Raw genomic sequence first — 27,819 nt, 5'->3', positions numbered from 1 at the left:
AATCATCGATAAATGATTTTTTCAATCAAGGTCTGAACTAGGACCTCTCCAGTCGCTACTTATTAGGTTCAAATATATACATATGTACATATGTACTAAAAGTTATTTATTTGAATTTGAAATATTTCTAAAACTACCAAGTATATATTTACAAATATAAATACATAATACTTGGGATAGGTTCATATAAACCCGGCATATTAAACATTTTTATCTCCCGATGACGTATTTCATGTCACGATTCGCACTTATTAAATTGGGGTATCGAAAAAAGTCTCAAGCAATGTATATAATTATTGACTATAATACATATATTTACATTTAAATATGTATAATAAATTTGTTAAGCACGCATTCACATGAGATAAGTACACTACCCTCTAAAAAGAACAAGAAAAAAACCTCGTGAAATATACGGCTACATAATAGAGAAAAAATAATGCTCGGTGTGACCCCAAATTTATAGTAGAAATGCTAGAAAAATATTTTTCTACTTCATTGAACTTTTTTTACTTTATTTTTCTTGACATTGAGAAAATCTTAAGCTTAAGATTATATAAAAATATATATAAAAGCCTCTCTTTTGTTTAATATAAAACGTTGAAAGGTTTGCGTGTTTAACATTATATGTATGTTTTGTATAATATAAAAAAGCTTCATAGAAAAGATATTTAATAAAGTGGAATATTTAACGGGACTAATATGAATAATCGCTTAATACAGCCATCATAAAATAGGTGGGGTATGGGGGGGCAGCAATAATAATAAAAACATTTATTGAATCCATTATTAGATGCGAAGGTTCGCATAAAATATAAGGCACTATAATTTTCATAGTATTTGCGGAGTACAACCCCCTCCCCATCCCCACTCCGAGCCCAATAAAACTGAAACTTATTAAAGTTAACATGCAACCTTCCATGTAATGCTTAATCAAAAGATTACCCCTACCCTCACAAAATGGCACAGAACAGACCCGCTTTCTTAACAAACACCCCCCCGAAACCGAAGTGAGAGAGACGACCCAACAGTGGTGTGTGGAAGTGCGAGAGGGACTTTTTAAAGTGGCGTAGTGTTGCTCGCTACCCCTTTCGTGAATAAATTTATATAATTTTGTTCGGGCCCGATAACCGCAGCGGTGGCCGTGTAAACAGGAATAAATAATGACACTTTGGAATATTGTTGTGCGAAATCGCACTTGTGTAACCCCCGCGCGAAATGTAAATTCGACCCTGGAGGGGCACACAAACCCTAATCCCGATATATGTATATGATAATATTGCAAACGCGCTTATACATTAAAAAAAATAATTAAAATAAAAACGACCATAAACTTCTCTGAAACATTAATAACATTCGTCGCCGCTTTTAAGCTCTACTATTAAAAGGTCAACTAAATAGCATTCTTACATTTTCGGATTTCTAGGTAAATTGCTCGAAATCAAATTGTTCGAATGTCACATTGCTCGAAATACAATTTGTAAATTTTATGTGCATTAGTGTTGTGCCCGTTGAATTCAACGGGTGGCTTCGGAAGGGAATTGATACAGGAATTAATCTAAAGTTATATGTTATATATAAACTACTGTAAAGGTAATTATTAATAAAAAGTCGACCGCTCATTAAACGCCCGCGTCGAAATAATGAATGTGTGTACGATCCCGCGCATCTGACGCTGACGTCACCCGTTCCAACTCAGGAGCACATTTCCTTCGCTTTTCCTCGACACGCCACAGCATTGTGTACGCTCCTGCGCACCTGACGCTGACCTAGCCCGTTTCAACTCGCTCAATATCAGGAGCACATGTCAGACGCTCAGGTCACCACTTCCCCGCTTTTCGACACGATCGGTCGTCACGCCACATCCCTATGCATAACGTGTACTCCTGGTATTCTAAAATTTGTTTTTTTGAAATCTCCATTCTTCTCCATGCACTAACACATACATACACCGCGTCCATTTTTATATACTCGTATATATGTGCAAATTATAAAGAGAATTTTATACATTACTATTAATTGTAAAAAACATAGTATTGTAAAATTAACTAAAATCTACTACAGAATTGTGAATGTTCGTTTGCCCGTTGTGCAAATCTACGGTTTTCAATATAAAAATCGCTAAATTGGGAAAAATCTTCTTTTCGTAATGACACAGTTTTTGGAAGGAGCCCCCCCATACATATTTTTTATTTCATTTTAAATTCGAATATATGAAAAGAAAACTTTCAGTCTAATTTATAACAGTAATTTTAGCGTATATTAAAAGAAAAACGACACAAAATCCTCAAAAAACAACTGTTTCATATGTTCTCATTATTGTTCAACTAATATGTATGTATGTACATCAAACTTATTTATATTTTTCTAACATTAAATTCACATTATGCGAATATTTATATCACAATTTCTAATGCGCAATTTTGGTTGAAATCTATGTGCGTATTTATTAGACCAAATAGACAGTGATAGACCGCATTCAACGATACTGCGATGAAAATTCCAGAAATCCTATTAGGCAAACTCGCACGAGTAATGGGATTGGGGATGTCTCGACTTATTTCCATAAAAACTTGTTTACTCCAAAAACGCACCCCCTGAAGCTTATCATTTATATATAACGCACATGCTAATAAAATGGTAAACGCCGAAGCTGAATAATAGCCGGAACAAATTTATTCCCCCTCGCCCTCGGTTCCCTCCACCTCGGAGATTTGCCCATCAACGTTTCAATCCCCTCTCCCTTTCCCTAAATGTCACAATAGGACACAGGATGCGTGTGTGTGGCGAAAAAGGGGGAATAAAGCACATGGACATGCCCGAGAACGACCCTTCAATGTATCCAGTGTCCTTGTACCCCATGTCATATTTTTTTGTTATATCAAAAATTATATTTACAAATTTAATTGGATATTGTACAGCTGAATATGACATCATACTATGAACATATATACTCACGCTATTTTTAAAAACGTTGATTAGGATGACGACGATTTAGTCAACATCCCAAACAATATTTATTTAAAATTTAATTTTAATACTGAATCGATATATTATATTTAAAATATACACTTTTAAATATCACTAATATTTATTAAATTGGAACGATGAACTTGAGCGATTCGTAGAACTGTTTTATGATTTACTGCACTGAAGAACTGTATTCATTGACTCCTGTGTTTAGTTTATGACCAGACTTAAGCAGCCAGGATTCTTTAAACCCACAAAAAATGGATTACTATTGTCAACCATTTTTTTTGCACTCTTGCTTCGAAGAACAATAGTAACTGACAATAGTAAACCATTTTTTGTGGGTTAAAGTATCCTGGTCCTCTAATTCTGGTTATGACTTAGGATCGGCGGTCGAGTTGCCGCTATAAAATAACAATAGACCGAGAATTCAGGAGAGCAAAAAAAAAGGTTGACAATAGTGAACCATTTTTTTTAGCCGTCGAGCATCTTGTCGCCGGTCCTTAGTTATGACTAAAGATAGGCACGACGGTGCTATTTTCCAAGAAAGAGGGCAAACTACAAAGCTAGAGAGCACAAGTAAAAAGGTTGACCCATTGCTGTATAATACACATAGATGGGCCCTGACGTGTGATTTTGGTCGGAGATCTTGTCTTCACTAACTGAGGGGTGCGGGGGGTTTAACTAGCGGGGAAGTTGGGTTTTTTTCCCTACGACGCAGCGGTACCTACCTACCTACTAAGAGAAACTGTGCATGCGCCATGTATTTTGCATGCGCCAAAAGGGAGACCAGTATAAGACGTGAGGGCGGATCTAGTGTATTATACATCAATGGGTTGACCATAGAAATTAACAATGGTGAGCCCATTGATACAGACGGAGTCTGGTGTTCTGACTTTCGTACCTCGGGCACGGTTTAAATACTGAATCTGATGATGGGGTTATCTTATAGCGATTCATTTTATCCTATCGTTTTTATGGTTTTGTAATTTCCATATACGTTTTGTGTATTTATTTTAAATTAGATCAAAGTGCGCCTTAACGGCGCGGGATACGCAACAATATGTAGACAAACTAAAAAAAAGGTATAGTTGAGATAAAAGGTTAATAGAGTAGGAACGTTTCTCACTTATCCATTCTTAGCTTCTAGCTGAGGAATAGTTTTCACTACAGTGACATACATAAAAAAAATTCGATACACATAATCCATTTTCTTGACAATAAACGACCATATCATAATATTAGATTGAAATATTAATGTCAGAGGTAAGGGAGAGCTCGTTTGAAGTCTCCATTGAGATTTGAGTGAATTATTAAATCTGATTGGCGCATACGACCGTCTACGACCCAAGCGCAATTATAACTCATTTATAAATGTCGAATATTAATCGGGATACGAAGGTGGTAATTTATTTACCGAAATTGCTGTCGAATGTCATCACGGCGAGAGTTGAGGAGCAAAAGGGACGAAACACCGAACAGAGAAATCTTATAAGCGAAGGAAGGGTAAATATAAAAGGCTATGTTTCATCTCTCAGACTCTCGAGTCTTTGATCACACCTGGCATCAAAGCGACCCTCCTTCCAATACACACCCCCAGCAGGGTAAACAAGGGTGGCTCTGACTACACCGCCCCCTCCCCCGCGTAACCGACTAAATAAAGCATTTTCCGGCTTCGTAATACCATCCCCTAATTCGAGGTATCGATATTGACTAGGAAGAGGTGGGGTGACATAAAAAATAAAGCAAAAAAAAAATTAACGCTACGCCGTTCGAATTGGATCGAAATGTGTTTTATTGTGTATTCGTATCGATATTCCGTGTATTATTTTGAATTGTGTGAAATGTGGGCGCACCGTGACCACCCCCATTTGCGGTCACCATTATGTTGCCTATCAGTTTACCCGTTTACAGGCATCGATAGATCGACATACCGATACGTCGACACACTGTTGGGCGATTACTATTATATTTGTTCTGTCGGTGCGGTCAATCAAACAATGACCGAACCAATACAATATTAAAATTTATGACGAAGCACATGCAAAACTATCGACCATCGAACGTCATATGTACATATATACATGTAATCATTATTGAGATTAAAATTCCAAATAAAAATTTGGGGGGGGGGTCGACATTGACATTTCCGTATCGAATTATTTGAATTGCGAATTAATTTTAACTCCCCTGTATTCTCTTCTACCATTTAATTGATCTAATTAGCGAGGTTTAGCGCGCAAATTCCTGCAATTCTTAAACCATGTCTGAGTCAATTTAAGTGAACAGAAATAGCATCAAACACGTTGTAAAATTATCGATAAGAATCTGTTGGCGTGCAGTCAACAAGTCAGTCATTTTATGCAATTTTATTTAATTGCAACGTCGATTACTGTAATATTTGATTGACGGCAGTTTTTTTTTTAATGGGCAATTATCATCATAATTCGTTAATATGAACATTCGTTATTTGAAATTATTAAGAAAATAATAATTAAATCACTCACCTGTTTATGCATTTCTACGTTGAGTCCATAAGACATTTCGTAGTACTGAAAAAATAAAAATTTTATTAGAAAAGTGTTACATTTTTTATTTATAAAGAAAGTCCGTGCAAAATTCCAAATATTATATTTATATATGATTTTTTTAATTAAAATTTAAAATAAATAAAATTTTGCACCGACTGAAAAGTGAATTTTAATGAATTTTTCGAGTTTATTTTTTTCAATGTTTTAACATAATAACATTCAAACTTTCGTGCTTAAAACAATCTGATTTTATATTAATCAGGGCTGTGAAGTCGGAGTCGTAAAAAATCAATCGACTCGAACTCCTTTTTATTATTATTTTATTTCATAGTATTACCTTAAGTATTTTATTGAAGTTAATCGACTAATAAATTGAAATTTAATCATTTTTTTTATAAAAATCATGAATTTAAATTACATTATAAATAAAATCGTTGAACATACTTCAATGTGTTTTGAATCGTAATAATAAAAAGCATTTAAAAATCAAAAAAAAATCAAATGTTTCCTCCGTCTTATACTTTTTTTATGCTCATATTTTTATTAATTGATTTTTGTATGAAATTCATACACACATATGTACTTTGAATATACCTATTATTTTTTTTAAACCTATTTCATTACCAATCATTCAATAAATTGGTCAATATTTATTGATTTATTTATTATTTTATATCTTGAAAATCGCTATAATTTTATAGAAGAAAAGTCAATCTAACTAAAATCATTCAAGCTGGAGTCGGAGTCGGTAAATTTTGATCCGACTCCACAGCCCCGATTAATCCAATATTGTTTTCTTTATATATTTTTTCTAAATTGTAAAATTATCAGTAAAATAAAATCTCAACATTAATAAAGATTTATCAGCGGTAAATATAACATTAATCTTTTCGCTTATCAAAACCTGACCTTTATAATTACAATTGACAAGCATTATAAAAGCGATAAATTCATTACAAAACACTGCTTTGAACTCGAAAAATTCATTCAAAATAAATTACAGATAGGTCTTCAACGTCTATTATATAAAAGTTCATATTTCAAATGGAAACCGATCAAATGATCGACGAAACATAATCAATATAGGTCGAGTTGAAGACCCTACAGCAGAAAACCACAGATGAAATGATAGCATGCGTTACAAATGGCATCTCAAAAATCCGAATTCACACGACAAAAGAATTGCTCATTTGTGATTTCGAATGATCGAGTCCGCTTATGAAACTATTATATAATAATACATGCAATATAATACGAACGAAAAAATCGCTCGTTGTTTGTTAGTGTTAGACATGCAACAATAGCGTAGTTAGTTTTCAATTAATTCACATTCACATGCACACACAGAGCAGGTATAACGAACGATTCTTCTTGATTCTAATTTGTTGTCGGACCCCGTGGTTCAATTGTGGTTCAATGGAGCGTGCACAACGATTTGTACGGTTCGTATCACCCGCGGCAACAATCAATCAAAACACTATTTCTACGCGATAATCATGTACACAAATTCACGCTGGAGTGGCCACGACCATGTAGTGGGAGGGATATTGGCAATTTGTTCTCTAGCGAAAATTTTATGCCAAAGTATCCCAAATATATTTAATACCAATATATTTTTTTCCTATTGCTCAAAAACCATTGCTCAATTTATAAGGTACACCTGGGTTTTTTATGCGATTTATGTGTAATGCAAACTCTCAAAGAAAGCCGGTGTTATGTCGTAAGACGATGTCATGTGCTGGTGTTGAGAAAAGTAAGCCCAACCGGCCGTGTTTTACAGCACAATACGTCCCAAACCAGGTGAGACTGAAAGTTCCTGAACTATAACCCCCCCCCCCCCCCAACTTTCCGAACTTTAATGATCAGCACAATAGTCTTTTTATGCGATATCCCGTGTAACGCACAAAAAAATTATACTCGTTTTACGCGATTACAATTTAACACGGTCAGTCAATACGTATCAAAAGCTTTCGATTATGTGTCCGTGCTGGCGTTGAGGAAGGTAAGCCCAACCGGCCTTGTCTCATAGTACAATACGGCCCAAACCAGGTGAGATTGAAAGTTCCTGAACGATAACCCCCCTCCTTTCCAAACTTTAATGATCAACACATTGGAACGCATCACACTAGTCTTTTTATGCGATATCCCGTGGACCGACATAAAAAGTGTACTCATTTCACGCGATTTAAATTTAACACGGTCAGTCAATTCGTATCAAAAGCTTTCGATTATGTTTATGTGTTTAATATAACATCTGCCATCGTTCTATGGCGCCATTAGAACGATGTGCAAAAAATGTACTGCACTGGTTTTGGACTTTTTTACAGTTCATTATTTTTTTTAATCTTGTAAGTCAAACTTTAATGACCAGCACATTAGAACGCATCATCAGTCTTTTTATGGAATATCCCGTGGACTGCATAAAAAAGTGAACTCGTTTTACGCGATTTAAATTTAACACGGTCAGTCAAAAGCTTCCGATTATGTTTGTGTTTAATATAAATAACATCTGCCATCGTTCGATGAGGCCATTGAAAGGATGTGCAAAAAAAATTCGCTAGCACTGATTTAGAACTTTTTTACAGTTCATTATTTTTTTTAATCTTGTAAGTCAAACTTGAATGCCAGCACGTTGGGACGCATCCTAAGTATTATAATGCGATATCAAAAGCTTTCGATTATGTTTAAAGTGCTTAATGTAACACCTGCCATCGTTTGATGGCGCCATTGAAAGGATGTGCAAAAAAAAGCGCTAGAACTGAGTTATAACTTTGTGTATGTACTTAGAGTAGTCCTTTCCCTAATAAATAGGGACTAATATATGTATATTTATTCATGACACGTATGAAGTTGTTTTTAAGCATGCAGATGTCTCAATACCAGTCCTAATCTCATACGATAAATCGGATTCAAAACTGAATACGCGTACTTATTATTAGAAAAATTGTAGCTGTACATAATATGTATATAATTACTTCAACTTAAGTCTGTCTAATCATATATTCTATACTGACAACTCTCAAACTGATCAGTCCCGCCTTAATCATTATCGAAACATGCCAGTTTTAATTTATGACATTTTTACGATATTTTCAGAATCTATTATCAGATTTTTTCAAACACAGAAAATCATAATGTCAAAGCCGAACCTGTTAGCCTTCCCATTCAGATATAAAACCAAGTGTATCCGGCTAAATAATATGCGTTATTTTAAATTCGTCATGTGTGTAACAAGAGATACAACCGTATCGTACAAACAAGACATTTCCTGGATTGTTGTAACAGAACTGACGAAAAAAAAAAATAACTATACATAAACACATACGCGCGTTCGTTAATCAGATCCAGTCGGGTCTTAAATCGTATTACGTTACCTAATTGGACGCCCGATCTATGTAATCTAGAAGCTCAAATCTACACTTTTCAATCGTTCGTTCAAACGCTAAAAAAGAATAAATCTAAATCACCAAATTAATCTGTATGCTCGATCTGCTGGAAAATAATATCTCGTGCTTGTTGTTTTTTTTTTTCTGTTCTATTCCTTCGAGTCTGGCCGTGGTGATTAATGGATTGTAGTTCAATAGTATCAAAGCGGCTATAAATCAAACAATGTGGCGATATTAAAAACCGTACACACAATATTATACGTACGTGAAAAACAAAATAGATATATATGTACATATTTATTATAATCATGAGACAAGACTTCGTGAATAAACTATTAAATTAAATTTAAAAAAAAAAATAATAACTTGATTTATTACGTATATAAAGGTGTACGTTTGAAATCATTGTGCAATGATAATGATGTATGAGTCGTTCATTTTTGCACCTTTTTTTTTAAATTGAACAATGAAGCAATCGCACGCCCCACTTTACAGTAAATACATTAATAGAATTCCTTTATTCCGTGACAGTTTGAATAAAATATGATTTGTCAAGAATTGCATTACATGTAAGAGCTATTTATACGCAGTGATCTATCAACCAATTTGTCCATCGTAGGGTCACTAGCATTTACAAAAATATAATCAATAAAATCGGGTGTATTTTGTATTCTACCGATAATGATATTATCTGCATTTAAATATTTTTCCAAGTGGCGTGCCGTGAAAATCTTCCTGTTTTTGTCTCACAGCCTTGCTTACGTGTGCGCGAGCAGGATACAATACGTTATACACTAAAAAATCTATTGAAAAACAATTATAATTGCATATTCAATTGTACAGATGTTTTTCGCAAAACTCATTTTATTTAGTCGCTTAGTTTAACACAGAAAATTTCACACGATAGCCGGTGCGTGAGCGGATGCATTTATTTCATTAGACAGCTTAATTTGTAACTTGTAGGGATTGCAATACCAGTATATACCGGTATACGGGTAAATCGGCAAAATTTCAAAATTTACCGGTATTTACCTTTATTTATTTTTATTTTTATTTTACATATATACCAGGAAGGCCTTACAGGTAAATCCCAATGCGCCTTCCTGGCCAATTACAAATACAAATACAGCATTTTATTATAAGTCGTTGAATTGCGAGACACTGAAAAAACTCGCAAATTAACGAGACATCTATGAATTGTACATAAATTTTTATTGTACATCAATCAAATTTTTCAAATAGTGGTGACATAGTAGGTAGGAAGGATTTTTAGCCAATTTTTTTTTCCGGGAACCGTTTCAACAATGAAATCAGAGAAAATTGGCAAACTCTGATAGGAAACGATCAACCTGGAGTCACAAATCCAGGTCTGACCAACAGCATACTCTGAAAAATTCATTTTCATTCAGGGATAGAGCCCGGCACCTTCTTGACGGTAAGCAGAAGCTTAACGTCCGAGCTATACAATTATACAATCTTTAAAATATTTTAAAGATTGTATTAAAAATCGATGCAAAAGGCGTATTGTGTATTAAGTAGTCTGAAATTTGTTTATTTCCAGTATTAAATGTGGCAATTTCAAATTGACAAATTCACTGGCAACACAGATTAACTAAGGTTGTTTCAATTATGAACGAAACTTTCAAATGGTCCAAACTTTAAACAAATAAATGTGATCATTAAAAATAAAATAAAAATTACTAATTTACTTGAATGCATTATGACATTATTCACCTGAGATAGATAATTTAAATTATTTACGATTCAATCTACGTTAACGATTTTAAGAAAAGTAACCACATACAGTATTCTAATCCACTAAAAAACTTGGTCTTGATTAAGTGACCAAGTTAAATTTATATATCACTACTCATAAAAAGGGTTTATAACCAAAAATCCCAATAAAGAAATTGATAAACTAGACTAAAAAACCCCATCCCTTACTGCTCAAAATCAGTCCGGTCATCTGATATGAGGCAGAACTTCAAGCAGTCGACTATCCAAGGTTTTCCCACCGCCAACTGCAATTTCGCAATGCATTTTGCATCGCTGAAAAATTACGCTTAATGGCATTTTAAACGCAATTAGTCTCACTGTGTATAATTGCGATTTGACACACGAGTTTAAACGCTATGCAAATTTCCCGTCGCCATAATACGTACTCTCAGTAGCGCGCGCGATTCAAACATTTAATTAATGTAATTACGGTATACGTTTAACAAGTTGTAATGTCGAGTTCGTGACACGAAAAACTATATTTCGATTTATTTATTTATTTTCGTTTGTAGTTTTTAAATCTCAATTTAAAAGCGAGCGTGTCGGTAAAGGTGTGTGTGATTGATGATGTTTTTACAGGGTCGTACTGGCACAGAGGAACCGTAACTAAATAAGTTTTTATACCCCCCTTACACTTGCCCCCCCTTTCCTTTAATAAGATACGTATCTAATCGTGTAGCGTGTTGTAATATTAGAATTATGTGTTTGAAAATACATTTTTTTTTTACTAGAGCGTTACACGCAAAGATATATGTACCTATACAGTACAAATTCACGTTAATGATTAACACATGTCGGACGGCACCTCTCTCCAAAGCATTTGATAGTGAACGTTGAATAAAATTTATGACTTTATTCATTAAATCTAAGCGCACGCGTGTGCTTCGTAGTTTTACATAATAAAAATCGTTTTGATTTTCTATGTATATGTAGGTACAAATGTATGGTAATTGCAAACGTTAAAAATAATAATAGAGCGCGTGTCGCTTTTAACATTTTGATCAAGTGAATATCCGCGATTAATCCACGTGGTCATAATGACCCCCTTGGGTCATTTCCATCGCACAGAATGATCGGTCACTACGACAGCCGTAATTGACCATAATAAGCACGGGAGTAAAATCATTGTTTAATCAGTGGGAATCCTTGGAGTCATTTGAACTCGTTTAGTGCGCTCAAAAAAGAATCCACAGCAATTAACATACTTTGGAAATTGTATTTCAGTCAATTCTTTTTTCATCGTGGAATGGTTTTAGATTACCATCATTATATTACCTAACAAAAGCTGTAAAATGAGTAGTTGCAAAGATGATATCACGACGGCATATTTTATCTCACGATTCAATACTAATAAAAAAAGTTTCTAAAACGAGCATGTTTTCTGCTTAAAAAAATCTACATTAATATATAAGATTTTTGCAATAATTATTCATAAGCGTATTTTAAGACAGCTTTGTAGATATAAAAACAATACAGGATTGTATGTACGTGTTACGTGTTTTTTTTTTCAGATACTTTTAAACATGCGAAAAAAACGCAGCACCCCTAGCCAATATATGTACATGGTACACAGTCCCGAAAATCACCCCCTGAAGTGTTTTTAATGATACTTTATCCTTGCTTGACAGTGATCGACAACGGTGAATCCGATATTTGAAGAAATGTAGGAGAAACTTGTCGTTTGCCTGTGGAAATGCATACACGTGCGACCTCCCAAGCATATGCATTCTGCACGTGCACAACAGGAAGGTCACGCGACGTTCCATACCACTCGGTGTGTTTTCGCCTATACAGACACATATGTACTCAAGTGGAGATGACACCGATGACTATAGTGGTATGTATTTGACTTAACAACTGCCTTAAATGTAAACCAGCATCATATATCAATGGTTGGAGTATAATGCTTTCAACTGAGTTGTCACGGGTTCAATGCCTGGCCTAATAGGTCGATCGTTTCCTGTCAGACATGGTGAATTTATCTGATTTCATTGAAACTTCGAGTTTTCAACTTCTCGAATTTGATGACGTACAAAATGCTGCAACATTTTTCGTCAAATTTATCCAAAGATGCGTCTATGACGCTCTATAAAATTGTTAATCCATGTTTATAAATAATTGGCCAGGAAGGCGCATTGGAATTAGCTGTTAGGCCTATAGGAATATATAATTTGGGCCTTACAGGGATGTTTTGTATTTGTAGTTGTTTCTTACATATTTATTGAAACTGGCTGTAGGTGCAAGGCATTCCTTATGCTATATTTTTTATTTGATATTTTTACTTTATCTGCTATTATTAAATGCTATTTTTTATGTTTATGTATGGATGTATTTATGTTTATGTTCAAATGTATTTTTTTTTATGCATAATTGATGAGTATATTATTTTCTATAATATACTATATTTTCTATATGTATTAATTTATGTTTAATTGTTATTTTGTTTTTTTTGTGTTATATTTTTTGACCATTGTGGCGCTTTAGGAATTCCTGTTATGCCACAATGGTCTGTTTAGAATAAAATAAAAATAAATACATACATACATATTTCTCTCTTATTTTTATTTTAATATTGTCATTTTACTTTTTTCTCATTTAATTTACATGTATAAATCAAACCCCTTGGGTCTATCGGCTTTGCCGCCTCCCCCACGTATGTTAAATAAATATAAAAGATAAACCAATTTTTAGAGCAATGATTCTTAATTAAATAATTTATTAAATCTAACAACTAATAATATAAGCAAACGTTCTCAGCGTAACATGTAAATGAATGCAAATTGAGTCATATATATTTTTTTAATATATAAGTATGTACATAAAATCATCAAAAATTAACTTTCAAGATTAGAAATACGCTGCAATATTTAATAACAGGTTCCATTGAACAACAGAATCATCAAGTGTCTAACAACATATTATAATACATGCAAACTTTAATTTAATTCTACCGTGTCCATTGTTATATGGTCGTTAAGCATGCACCAGGTGGGTTAGTTGCATTATTACAATATTAGTATGCGAAAGAAATTCAAAATACAATGTGCTACTAAATCTATTCAACAAATCAATGAAATGATGATGATCACATAGAAAGCGTCATGCGAATGTGGGAGGACGAGGACGAAGGGGGGGAGGGGTGGGAGCAATGAAAATGGTGTTTGTGGGCGGGCAATCAAAGCATGGGTCAAACGAGAATCACACGGCGTGTCAAAAACACTTACCATAACATAGTGTCTTTGCATTTCTGTCTTCTCTTGGGCCAACTTCTCACATTCCAACTTTAAACTGTTTGTTTTGCACAATTTTGCACATTAGTGAGGACGTAGCGCACGAGCGAGACAGCGCATCAGACACATTTTGCCAGACAGAGACAACAGGCGTGAACACGTGGTACAGTTTTGGTTTTTTTTTTTGGTAGAGGTGAGTGTTGTGGAGTGCGACGGGCGGGCGGGGTGGAAAAAAAACAGAAAAAATCGAATTAATCAAAAATGAAATGTTAGTCGAGGAAACAAAAACTGAAAACTTGGTTAAAAACATTATTTACAACGAAAATTTGCCAATTTCGTACCATCAAGATTCTCAGCACGTTCGAATTTTGTAAATAAGTACTACAGCGTGTGCTCACGAATCCAACTACCAAAATATATTCGAAATTAAATTGTATGGATGTAAAAGAATCGTCGATGGAATCCAAGCACCGCCATACACAAATAGTTCGCAATTTATCCATTTTTTTTGTAGATACTGTCATTAAACTTCCCACTAATGTAACCCACTGGCAGAAAAATTTGCCAAAACACGAGGTTTCTGATAAATCTATGGCTACGAAAGCAATTTGTCGGTCGTAGTTGTATTTCAGAGACGATCAAATTGTCTACTAGTATAATACAATACATACATAGGGTGATTAGGACGAAAATTAAAATAAAGTACCATGTTTTTCAAGGATTCCAAATATCTTTCGAATTTTTCATATTTATTCGATAATAATAGTTTTTTAAAAAAAAAACTATTATTTAGGATTTGTATGGTGCTACACACTACTAGAAGATTTCGTAAGTTAAGATTTTACTTATCAATAAAAAATCATTAAAAAATTTAATCATTAAAAAAAGTCTGCTATGACGCTACTTTCTAATTAACAGAAAAATTTAAATCGTTTCAGTTGTTCGTAAATCAAATATAACATTACATTTAATTATTAAAAATCATACTTGTCCTAGCACTATTTATGTATTTAGTTTAAATTTGCTCAAAAAAATTATGAATTTTTAAAATTTGCAACATCTCTAGAAAATACGAACTCGTTAATACATATGTATATTTTATCATTAATTAATTTTTATATGATTATACTGCTTAGCATAAATTATATCGTATGATTAGAAAAATTATAGGCATCTGAGGACGCCAGATTGGCGTTCGCGGTTGTTTGAAAGAAGCAATGGTAAGACGCCAACCGTATGCGGTCGGTAAAGTGTTAAGAACTGTTCTGTATTTTGAATGTGGCTGGCACAAATAGTCTGTAATTCAGCTTTCAATTATATAATATATATTTTAAATTTATTTCAATGTGTTAAGCACACGCTACAATAGGCTACGATTACATTTATTTTATTTTAAGAAATCTTGATGATATTAAATTGGCAACCATAATCATGCAGGTTTGGGTGGCGCACATCAGCAACTGTAAAGGAACTTGTTATCAATTGGTTAATCCTGTAATAAAAGTTTTTAATATGCAAACCGAACAAGACATAAAAAAAATCACATTTTCGGTCCGATAATGATATTTCAGCTAAAATACAAGATAATTTATACACATGTGAAAAACATACATACATACATACATACATACATGTGAAAGAAGAAGACCGTCGAATTTAGAAACGTCGGTACTGAGATTGTGTGAAGTTTAATGACTACATTCGTCATTATTATTTTACAACTTCCGTTGAAAACGCCAAATTACGGCACATTTTATAATTTGAGAACAGGCTGCGCAAGTTAATTTAAAATGGTCGGTTTCCCAATTCGACTTCACTCTCAGTACGAAAAGTATCAAGAAAATACATTTTTCATGTCTTGTTTAGTATGTTAGTGTACACACAAAGCGAATGATCATATCCGATAGTGCACAAGGCATAACCGATGATAATATAAACGACACAAGGCACATTATGATGGTGAACATTCGTGATCCCAAGCACAAATTTATGCAGTTTCCATCCCTTTTTTTTACTGTTCGGACTTACCATAACGTAGTGCCTTTGAATTTCTATTTTTTCGCTGGCCAGCTTCTCACATTCCAATTTGAGACTGAAATTTTTAAAACATATTGAAAAAAAAATAGAAAATAGATTTATATCAGCGGTTCCCAACCTTTTTTTTGACAAACGTACCCCTTAACAACCCAATTCCAAAAATCGTACCTCTTATTATATTAGATTTTTTTGTAAATTTATAAGCTTCAAAACACCAGCCCCTTCTAACTGCTTTTCAGTATCTAAATCTTTACTATACATGATTAATAACGTTAATCGATTCTAAATACGAATAACATATAAATAAATTACGTAAGCATATAGACATGGCAAGAGTTGTTGAACTTTTCAAAACAACCACAATGTGATTCATATCGTTCTTACAAATGTTTACATTTAAAAAAATCATTATAGAAAGTTCTCATTCCGCTAACTTATTCGAGGTTTTTCAAAATTCTATTCATTAAAATCTCTTTCTATATACACAAATATATAGGAAACAGTCTCATACGACGATTGGAAAAGGTGAGAAAAAAAACTGTAGTAAAAAAAAGTTTTTTAAAAAAAAAAAAGCCTCTTCTATGTTTTGTTTATAAAATTAAGACAATATATAATTATAAGAAAACAATTAAAATCTGACAAATAGAGCGGGTGGCGGAAAGGAAAATAAATACGGCAACTTACAATTAGACGTCAAGATGGTCAAAATTGTAGCAATTTTTAAGCTTGTGTAGTCTATTACGATTACTTTTCACCATCGTACTGGCGGATTTGATTTGAATATTGTTGACCAAGCCGCGCAAAATGGCAAAGTTTCAAAACGATCGGAAGAATGTAGGATATCAAATCCAAATTTTGAGCGAAGCAAACTTGTAAAGGGGCTTGTAAAAAATAATAATATTCGCGTACCTCCGATTGGGAACTGCTGTTTTACATACATTTACACATACAACATACAACAATTTAATCAAGTCGAAATCCATCTATAATAAAAAGAAAACGTACAAGCGTGTATCCTGTAAAAAACTCCGTTTTTTGTATCTGTATAAAAAGAAACATATGCTCAAAATAGACATGAAAAAATTAGAAACGGTCGCTTCCTGTGAATACAATATCTGAAAGGAAATGCTTATATTACACGTCCACACTTACTAGCTTACATATCGTTTTACTGTATTATAATAAACAATATGTAAATATAAATATTTATTACACGTGTAGTGGTTTGTTTGCATGCAAACAATCCAAACAATCTAAATAACAATATTGTTTTTTGTTAACAGCGAGTATCGAAACTCGCTCAGTCTTTATCACTGTGTAAATATTGATCAATGAAACGATTCCATTACAAATGTAAATATCATATAACGAGTGCAATCATACTGACTTGTGATATTGCGCTTGGAGGAAATTAAATTCTTCTTTTATCCTATCGCATGATTCGCCCACGGTGAATTTGAACGGCTGTCCAGGTTGAGGGGGTCCCTGAAAAAAATAAAAAATATATATATTAATTTCATATTCAATTTAATTGGTGCAATAAAACGTGCAAGTGAACATGCCGCTGATTCTCAGCGCAAAAAACAATAAACAGCAACGCCTGTGAGTGGCTTTCAAATAAACCAATTAACCTTATTTCAAGTCCTAAACCTCTATGGCTTTAATACATTTATGAAACCCATATTTTTAATATGAATTAATGACTTCACTTGAAATATGGTACAGATACGTTTTTCTGTTCAATTTCATTTTAACCATAGTGACAAAGCAAGTTGCCAAACATCTACGCACATGTGCATGTACCATACATAAATATAAATTTAAATCATAATCAAATGGTCACAATAATGGGTAAGTGTGAGCCAATTTATTTAAGGAACCGTTTTAACTCCAATACGAATCGATCAACTTGGATGCTACAACTATACAAATCTGACCAGCACATAAATTTAATCAAATCAACATCCGCACAAATTTTGTAAAATAAATACTTTTAAAATTGTAAATATTTTACGAAATTGAATATCAACGGATGATTATATTTAAATAAAAAATTAAGAATATCCGTCTATATGTATGTACCTTTGGATGAAATAAAATTGCCTAGTAGTAAATCTCGGTGGTTAATGTTAACCACCGAGAGTTTCCCTGATTCAAGCCCTGGATCGACCATTATTTAAAAGAATTTATTCAGAGTATTTCTGCAGTACTACTACTGGTCAGATTGAAACGGTTCCTTATTAAATTGGCAAAAACATCCTACCTACTATTTGGATATGATTTATTTATTTTACATACATATATACCAGGAGAGCCTAAAAGGTAAGCCCCAATGCGCCTTTCTGGACAATACTGAATTACTCGAAATTACCGAGACATCTATGGATTTCCACTTGTACATAAATCATATTCAAATAGTGATAACATTAGATAAATTGGCAAACGCTGGTAGGAAACGATCGACTTGAAGTCACAAATATCCAAGTATGACCAGCAGCATCAAAGATTATACTCGGAATAAATTCGTTGCAAATCGAGGTTAGCTAACGGGATCGAACTCGTCGACCTTTCGATGCTTGACATAAACGCAACCACCGAGCCACACTGCTGACTATATGTATATATGTATTCATAATAGATTGACAACTTTGTGTGTGATGAGTCAGGGTTTCTCAAATTAATCATTACTGATTTACTGGTTTACTCAGGTTTTTAAACTCTTTTTCCTATTATGCTTTACATTAACATTAGAATAAGTTAACAAAAAAAAAACTGCACACTCGAAAAAAGCGAACACATAAAATATAATGTTTGCGTAGTTTTACAATGAACACACCGAGATCTTTTTAGCAAAATAATCGTCATATAGCGTAATGAAAATATTTGGGTGGTATATGTAGAAACGAAAACTACGTGGTCTATCAACATGGGTAGCAGCAACATCCTTTAGTAATAAAATTCACATATTTATCCAGTCGACTCTTCATTATATTCTATATAGGTATATAGTGAGCATCTTTAAACGCGGTCGGCGTCCGGACGGGTGGATCTTTTTGCCATACACCTGTCACGAATTTTTTTTTTGCACCTCTTTTGTAAGCCACAAGATGGCCATTAATTTCGTCCGAGCATAAAAATGTAAAAAAAAAAGCAGCGGTGAGTCGGTTTAGCGGAGTTGAACTTGTGCGCGCGGTGCGGCAACAAAGCAAGCAAACAAACGCGCTCTCGGCACTGTCGAGCACGCATCCTCAACACGGAAAAAAAACCGGTCGTCGGAGATGCAACAACCGAAACCGGCTACCGAATTGGGCTCCGGGCCGACCAGATGTCGTCCAAATTAACCGGAGGCGGCAATAAATACGGGGCCAATCGAGCGGAAACAAAAAGGAAGATCCACCGCCGACCACCTCTTCTACTCCTCCTACACTTCTTGAGGCGGCCATTCACGTAGAGATTCATCCACAGACTAGTACCTCATACCATCTGAGACTACATCAAATTAACGGTAGCTAGATATTATATATACAAATCGGATTTAACTTTTTGAGAATATTAAAAAAAAAAGAATAATCTGGAGCAGAAGAGCAGAGCAACGGGTTTTTGCGCGGAACAGGAGCGGAGCCGGAGCACGAAAATTTGTATTGCTCTACTACTCCGATATTTTGTTTTAATGTATGAGAATTTCTTTCAGGATTTTAAATTTGTTTTTTTATAAATTCAATATTTGATGGCTTTCATTTAATTTTTAAATGCTTTTTATTATTGCTAAATTATGTTCACAATACATCTTATATCTATTTTAATAGCTACTGATCATTTTCTATTTTACAATTTTAATTTAATTTTGTTAGTAATCATAATATTATATTATTCTAATGTTAATATGTACAGCGTAATAGGAAAAAGAGCTCAAAAACCTATTAACAATTCTTATAAATGCTCATAATACATCTAAATACATAATATTAATTAAATACTCTCTAAAGTCGATGACCTAAAGCAGATTGTGTTTAGGCTATCTGTGTGTTATACCTGAAGGGTAAAGACATTTTGTTGTAATCACCGAAACTCTTCACAAGTGTGTTAGTGTGGTATATTTGATGGTTTATTATCCAGGAATCATTTGTCAGGAATCAACCAGGAATCAGGAAATGTGGCGCATCATGTAGTTTGGTTATATTATTTGTATTTAATATGTACGTATTTTCAGAATAAAATATTGTTTTATATACTTGTTTCACTTATTGTTGTTTTGTACAAATGAATGTGAGAGCTTTCTTTTTTATTTTTCCATCGAGATCGAATTCTATTCTTGATTATTTTGTCTCTTCTTGTTACTGTGGTAGTTTGGGACAACCATGTGCGCACCGTAAAGTATAGTTATACTATTCGTATTTAATATGTATCTACATATGTATGTATTTTCATGATATATATTAAATATTAAATTATTTAATAAATAAAGATGGTAAAAAAAATGATTTCTATTAGATCTATTCGGAGCACGGAGCGGAGTTGGAGCAAGTATTTAGGTGTTGGAGCGGAGCAACACTAAAAAGTGGTTACTCCAGATCTCTGTTTTTCAAGAAAAAAAACTAAAAGTCTTACGATGGAAGTGAAAATTTCGAGTTGGAAATAAAATATCCATTGCAACCCTGCCTTTTTTGAGAAAAAGATGGCAATAGTAATGGTTTGTTATTGAAAAGCATACCGTCTAAATGTCACAAACATTTAAGATTAAAATTAACAACATTAGTACCTCACATAAAGACTTTACAGCACACATCAAACACAAAGATCGCAATAAATTGCATGTTATTGATTTTGATGATAATAACTTATTGTATTTTCTTAGTATCAAAGATGGCCAAAATACTCCTTTTTACCCCAAAATGCTCCGGTTTTTTTTTCTTCATAAATAACAATTTTGATACTAAGATACTATTTCACAAGACAGTTTTGATACTGTCCTGATTTAAAAGTCAATTTAGTACCAAGTTTAGACTGTTTTGACAATCACAATTGTTAATTACAGAATCCTAAAGGTCGGCCGAAAAAAATAGTATTAAAACCATCTTTCCATTCGCCATCATTAATAATACGGGCCTCATATGTTACATTGTAACATTAAATTGCATAACAAAAAAAGTAAAATTAAAGATAATTCCGAAATACATTTGAATCTATCATTTTTTTCAGAATTCAATTAACAACAAAATTATGGTAAGGGCCATGAAGATTTCTGAAGCCTTAAAGTGGGGCATGGTATTAAATACGATTGAGAAACGGTGCTTTAAAATACAGATACAAACACAACTAGGATCACCCGATCTATTGTAGGGTCCTTATCTGTTAGCAGACAAGAAACCAAATTTAACAGACTAGTCTGACGGTTTGTTTGCAGACAAATCTCAACGTAAATGTCCACCTTTATAGTAAAGGCGGTAAGTGCTCGGTTTGAATGTGTGCATGTGTGAATTTAACGATGTAAAAAAAACGGTAATCCACCGGTGAAACAGTTTTGTAATTGAGTGTGTTTATGCTGTAAATTTAATACATCTAACGGGTGTAGAATTATTTTCGTGATACGGAAGATTAATTAGCGAGATAAAATGCCTTTTCGAATATCTCGAAATAATTACCCGTATGAGGCGAAAGCGGCATAGTTGATTTCGGCTAATTACCGTTGATGATCTCTCAATCAACAATTACCAATATATAACACTTCGAACCAAACCGAAATCATCTTACCGTCACATTCATAAACATATCATTATAACTTGTAAGTAATCACTTGTCCACGACTTCTAAATTGTCGTAAGTTGGTAAACTTTTAAGTGCTATGTGTGAACTTGTTAGCGATTAATGTCAGACATCTCAAGAACCTTTCGAGGACACGAATAGACCTTATTTTTTATTATTTAAACCAGTTAAGTTGAAAATTATGACTTTCAACTTCTTATTTTGCATACTGGATTTCAAGCGAAGCCGCTCGCCCCATAATGACATGAATTTTCACAATATGTCATGTGATGAATTTCTTATAAAATTTAAATAACTTTGTAAAAAAAACAACAACTGTCAAGGTATTCAATTAATCTTATCCTACTTTTGCTCGCGAACCCCTTTTTGCAGTCCATATATTATTTTTTAGTTAAATACCAGGAAAAGTATTTTGAAGTCGTGTTAAATACCCCCTAACTGTTTTTATAGAGTTTGTACATATTTAAACTATTTACTATACATGAATGGACAAACAAAAACACATTTTTCCGAAAACAACGGAACTTCAACCGAACCTACTTTTATAAGAATGTCTGATTTTTTTTTATTTATTCAAAAACTTCTATACAAACAACTAATTCATATAATTACAAACTGAGATTTTCCTTATTTAGAATTCAACTATGTATGTTATCTACGTTCCAAAACGTATTCGACTCATTTGAATAGATTTTACACCATTCAAACCAAACCTTGTTTTTTTATAAAAAAAATCATCTTTTTTATAATCCTTCTTTTCAACTCATCATCTACAGCCATTCACTATCCACTGCTGGTTGAAAGCCTCTCCAACATGCTTCCACTCGTCTCTGTTTTGCGCAACTCTCATCCATCTCACCCCACACCTTTTCCTAATTTCGTCTACCCATCTCCCCTGCGGTCTTCCTTTTACCCTTTTGCATTCTCTCGGGTACCATTCTAGCACTTCTTTTGTCCATTATTCTAGCCACGTGGCCCGCCCATTGACACTTCAATCTCTTCACTCTATCCACTCCGTTTCCTGTATATTATCATTATGCCAATCATACAACGTTCCGTACTTCTTTGAGTTCATTGAATTTGTGTAGCAAATTGGCGTTCAATGTTCAAATTTCACATCCATACGTCATCACTGGCAAAACACATTGATTGAAGATCTTTTTCTTCAGGCATTTTTGATTTAAAAACCCCATTCATTCATCCAAATGCACTCCATCTTAATTTCTCTAGCTTTTGCTCGAAGTCCGTCACACATATATTTTCAAAATAGGTTTTTGAGCTATTTTTCTTTATGCTTTACATTAACATTAGAATAATATAATACTATGATTACTGACAGAATTAAATTAAAATTGTAAAATAGAAAATGATCAGTAGATCAGTAGCTATTAAAATAGATGTATTGTGAATATAATTTAGTAATAATAAAAAGCATTTAAAAATCAAATACATTTTCAAATTCTTCAAGGACTGCAATTATCCAATTTCATCGCCTCTTTAATCATGTTAAAAAGTAGCAACCGATTTTATCAAAATTGTACCCACTGCAGAATAACCCAACAATCATTAAACTGACTCGAACCAGAATCTATCGTATTGTTGGATCGAAATTTACACCTAGTCCAATCGAGTGATTTATGCGAACCAAGTTTTACAGACGTGTCGAACACACACATACATATATACGGGTTCGCTAATTTGATCGATGCTGACATTTCATCGATCAATTAAACACTCATTGAGATTTATGGCACACGCTGTACGTGCTGTTTGTTGTACGACCCGTTTTCCACATACATACATACACAAACAAACATATACAACGAGCGTGTACTACAACGAGCAACCGTGAGAATGTCGTCGGGTTAATAACATTCATAATACGCGAGCTCGAGTTCGAAACCGAATGTTTTTAATGGGAACGCGATTACCGTATAAATCGGTTTCTTTCGATCGTTAATATATGTATGTTGGTTTTTTTTTTACGCGTATATAATACATACGTACATTCTAGGACGGCCATTGTCAAAGTTATTAAGCAACCGTTTGAGTATCGCTGCCCACTTAAATGTGTCTTTTCAATTAGTTACCTGTTGAACCGAAAGCGGTTACATAATAAGTAAACGACGCTCACGATCAATGCGAGCGAATTGAAAACCGTTGGTTTTCGATCTCTTATCTCGGTGGGAATGTACATAAATATATACATATATACATACATATATTGAAGGAATCGGTCGTATTACGCGTTTCACTTAACACGGTAATATGAGAAGGAAAAAATATATAAAATAATGTGACATTCAATTGTAATCGCAAGCAAATAAATAATGCGATACAAGAGCACTCGGTGACAAATACAAGGAAATATATATATGCATATAATTAATTTAATTTTATAAAATAAGACCTAGTAAGGCATGTATATATTCAGTGGTGTATTGCTAAATAAAAAGAATCAGGGCTGTGTTTAATTTTTATGACCCCCCCCCCCCTATTTTTTCATCACTTAAAAAATACGTATCCTAATATTGGTAGGTCAAATATTTATATAAAAATTCAAATGCTAATTAACAAATATTCTTGTTGAAATTATGATGTTTTTTTATATCTTCTAAAAACTTGATAATAATAAGTAACATAATAACTAAAAGAAAACAAAAATATAGAAAAGATATTGGAAATTGGAATTACAAAAATCTTCAAGTTCGAGAAAGACTTCTAGCTTGTTTTTAAAAACATTATGGTTTTCAGAATTTACTAAATATGGTTTTCGGATCTTAGGGTTATTAAAAACACAGATCGACCGTCTCCTGTTCGAATTTTCCGATTTTTCTAGCTTAATTATTCTGACGGATCCAATAAATTGGCATCCACTTTCAGTTTCTCAGTTATTTATCATTTCGAATATGTAAAATCTTATAAAATGCTACCTACATAATATATTTCTCGCCATTTTGCTGTGTCAAAAATTTGACTGTCCATAGATTGTATTATGTTATGTTTGAAAAACCGTTAGTACCAAATCTAATCTTTTGGAACATAATTATTTCGTATCTAACTATCACAAATGTGTGACCCAAAACCTGTTTTGTACAATAACACACGTGTTATTTTTTTATTTCAAGCATACATTCAAATGAAACTTCAGGGTTTAAATTAAGGTTAAAACACTCACAGTGTACATACATATATACGTGATGATACCCACAGGTCTAAGATGGCATGCCCGAAGCCCATAATCATAGGTGGCAGGTGGCATAGGTGGCATAGGTGGCAGCTCTCTAATCATACCCGCAACATTTCGGATAAGGGAAAAAGGTTAACGATCCGCGCCGAGCTATTATAGAAACACGAGCTTCGCGTGGGCAACACTGGCGAGATAATAAAATTAATTTCGATACAGACGCCTGTAAAACCGTTAACACAACAACCAAATATTTCATCGATTAATTTGCATAAGCACTCGGTTCGATACGGAATTATCGACCCACGTTGTCCCACTCGGAACATACCTTTTTTAAACACACGTCAGGCCTATTGAATTCTCGCTCCAGGTGCTATTTCGACTACCGAAGTGTTGAACAAACAATCCGCGTATAATATTAGATAAAATTAAAAAAAAAATTGAATTAAACAGCGATTCCTAACCATTTTTGACTCGCGTACACAAAATTGTACCATAAATTTGATTTTTTTTTTTTAATTACTAAACCACATAAAGCTCCTGAAATGGCCTCAAACATCCGAGTGATTACAACTCTGGAAATACAGGCATACAAACAATAATCTGTCCATATAACCTTCACAATTTAGAAGAAAACCTGTGTTCCTTTGTTAAATTGAACGACATGACACTTCCACAAGCAGAATAAGTTAAAAATTTTGGAATGCATCCTAGACCGCAGCCGATTGACATGGAAAAACATATCTAGACAAAATGTCAACAACTAAATTTTATATTCAAGAAGCACTACTCTTTAATTTCTTTCTTTTTCTTTTTCATTTGTTTTTCTCTATGCACCATTTTATGTAATTTGCAAAAATCTATAATTGGACTCGGATGTTATTTTGTTACATTTATTTTTTTATTTTTATGCATTTCTACATATGTTGTCTGTTAATTTTTAAATAAATTAATCGGAAAAAACTCGACACTGATCACGGAGAACAAGTTTCTAGTACATTTATAAGCAGTCTTAGAACCGATACGATTGCATGTAATATAGAAAAATGAAAATCAGAAAAATTGGCAAACTCTGATAAGAAATGATCGACCTGGAGCACAAACCAAGGTCTGGCCAGCAGCGTGACTCTAGTGGGACTCGAACCCATGACCACTCTGCTCGAAAGCATAATATGCTAACCACTAAGTCCACGTCGCTGGTTCATGTTTCATCAATGTTGAATTTACTAATGATTTTCGTTTATTTTACTGCTAGTATATTGATATAAATTTTGTTAATTTTAGCTGGGGGGGGGGGTTCAACGCACCAACGCTCCTCAAGTATTCATCCATTTACATTTTATTCAATGTTTTTCCATTTAATATTACTATCGACAAATTTGATTAATAACCGTTCCATGCAACGTTTGGCGAAAAAAATTAATAATCGATATGGGGGAAGGTTCTTTGCGTACCCCCCAGTTGGGAGTCTCTGACGTAGATATAATTTAGCCTGAAAAAAATAATCGACGAGAACAAAATAAAATTACAATTGGCCTGTGGAAAATTTTAACTATGGTCAACCGATTAAAATGAACGCCATCAGATGTAACGACGACCGCATTATATACATATTACGGAGGCGATTTTCGTTTTAACGATTAAAAACCCATTATTGTTTCCAGTCAATCTGCGCCGAGTAATGAGATAAATCGCGTTAAAACATAATTAACCAAAAATGAAATAAAAATAAAAACACCGGTCGTCACTAGCAATAATTGAACGGTGAAGGGGAAAACGAAAACAATTTGTAAGCAATAATTGCCCCCGCGCCATTCTTGTTCGCTTTTTATCGTCATTATTATTATTATCATCATCATCGTCGTCGTTGTTGTTTCACTACTACACAATGTTATATACCTCTTAACCCTTTGACTGCTACAACAACGATAAATCGTTGTTTTGAAATAGGCGAAGATTGCTACGACGATCGTTGTTGTCGTCATTAATTGTCGTATTTCAATACTTTCTTTGAGTCGCCAGCGCATCAGTGGCACGAAACATTTTTTTTATATACGTATTTATATTTATTTTTCAATCATGCTTTATAAATATTTATCAATTTTTTAAATAAAAGCTCTTCAATTTCGGGTTCATCATCAAAGTAAATTTCGGGTTCGTTGTCAATGTCATATAAGGAGTTATTACTTGGGAATTGATTATTGTCGATAAATTCATTTTCAGAATCAGTAGAGCTGCTGATTTGTCGAGTTCCTCGGCGAGGAGCTATTATTTCGCTTTCATCACTTTCACTGTCCGATATCATTTTGCAGAGTTAAAATAAAAGGCAAAAAACATTAGAAATCCGCTTTCAATTATATAGGTCACGAGACGTCACGAATTCGTGCAATCAATCAAATGCAACTGAAATGCATACAAAATGTTTATGATACATGTTGAAAAATTATTTGATTATTAGAAACTTCGCATCCTTGTGTGTCTCGCTCACACGTACACAATTAAAACCAAGAAAGAAAGAGAGAAAGACCGCTACCTGTTTCGAATATATCGCATGTTGTAAGAATTCATCGATATCTAAAAATAGATTGTTGAAAAAAATAGAGCGTCGGAAAACAATCGTCAAAACTTATTTAGTGTATATATGTAGGTATCTCTTTCGCACGCACGCATGTAAAATCAAGACAGAAAGAAAGAGCACGAGTCCACAACTGCTTCTTAAAAATGTATATAAAGTATTATAAAAATTACGAGCGTTCGGCGAAGTAAGTATGTAAAAAAAATATTATATTTATTTTTTTTCAAAATAATTACAAATGTTAGCATTTTTCGCTTGGACATTGAAAAACCTCGTAGCAGCCAAAGGGTTAAATCAAACTTATGTTTCGAGTTAAATGTGGGAGTGGATCAGATCGGGAGGTGGAGGAGAAAAAAAATGTGTA

The 27,819-nt window shown here is 33.5% G+C and overlaps 1 protein-coding gene across 5 annotated transcripts in view; it reads right to left on the bottom strand.

Moving 5' to 3' along the window:
* The window catches only part of LOC143914960 (protein groucho-like), a 233,096-nt gene that overhangs the window by 154,977 nt on the left and 50,300 nt on the right, over positions 1–27,819 (bottom strand). For 3 of the 5 annotated variants that reach the window (XM_077435396.1, XM_077435398.1, XM_077435399.1), the window contains 3 exons: positions 17,318–17,415; positions 15,922–15,985; positions 5,478–5,522 (listed from right to left, as the gene is read on the bottom strand). In XM_077435396.1, the coding sequence (XP_077291522.1) occupies positions 5,478–5,522; positions 15,922–15,985; positions 17,318–17,415 (207 nt within the window). Of the gene's footprint in view, positions 1–5,477; positions 5,523–13,887; positions 13,952–15,921; positions 15,986–17,317; positions 17,416–27,819 lie in introns of all 5 variants that reach the window. The other 2 variants (XM_077435400.1, XM_077435397.1) reach the window with 1 other exon arrangement.

This window comes from Arctopsyche grandis, chromosome 7 (assembly GCF_051622035.1).
Source record: "Arctopsyche grandis isolate Sample6627 chromosome 7, ASM5162203v2, whole genome shotgun sequence".
NCBI classification, from domain to species: domain Eukaryota; kingdom Metazoa; phylum Arthropoda; class Insecta; order Trichoptera; family Hydropsychidae; genus Arctopsyche; species Arctopsyche grandis.
The sequence above is the reverse complement of the archived record's forward strand: the minus strand, read 5'-3'. Positions and strand labels throughout refer to the sequence as shown.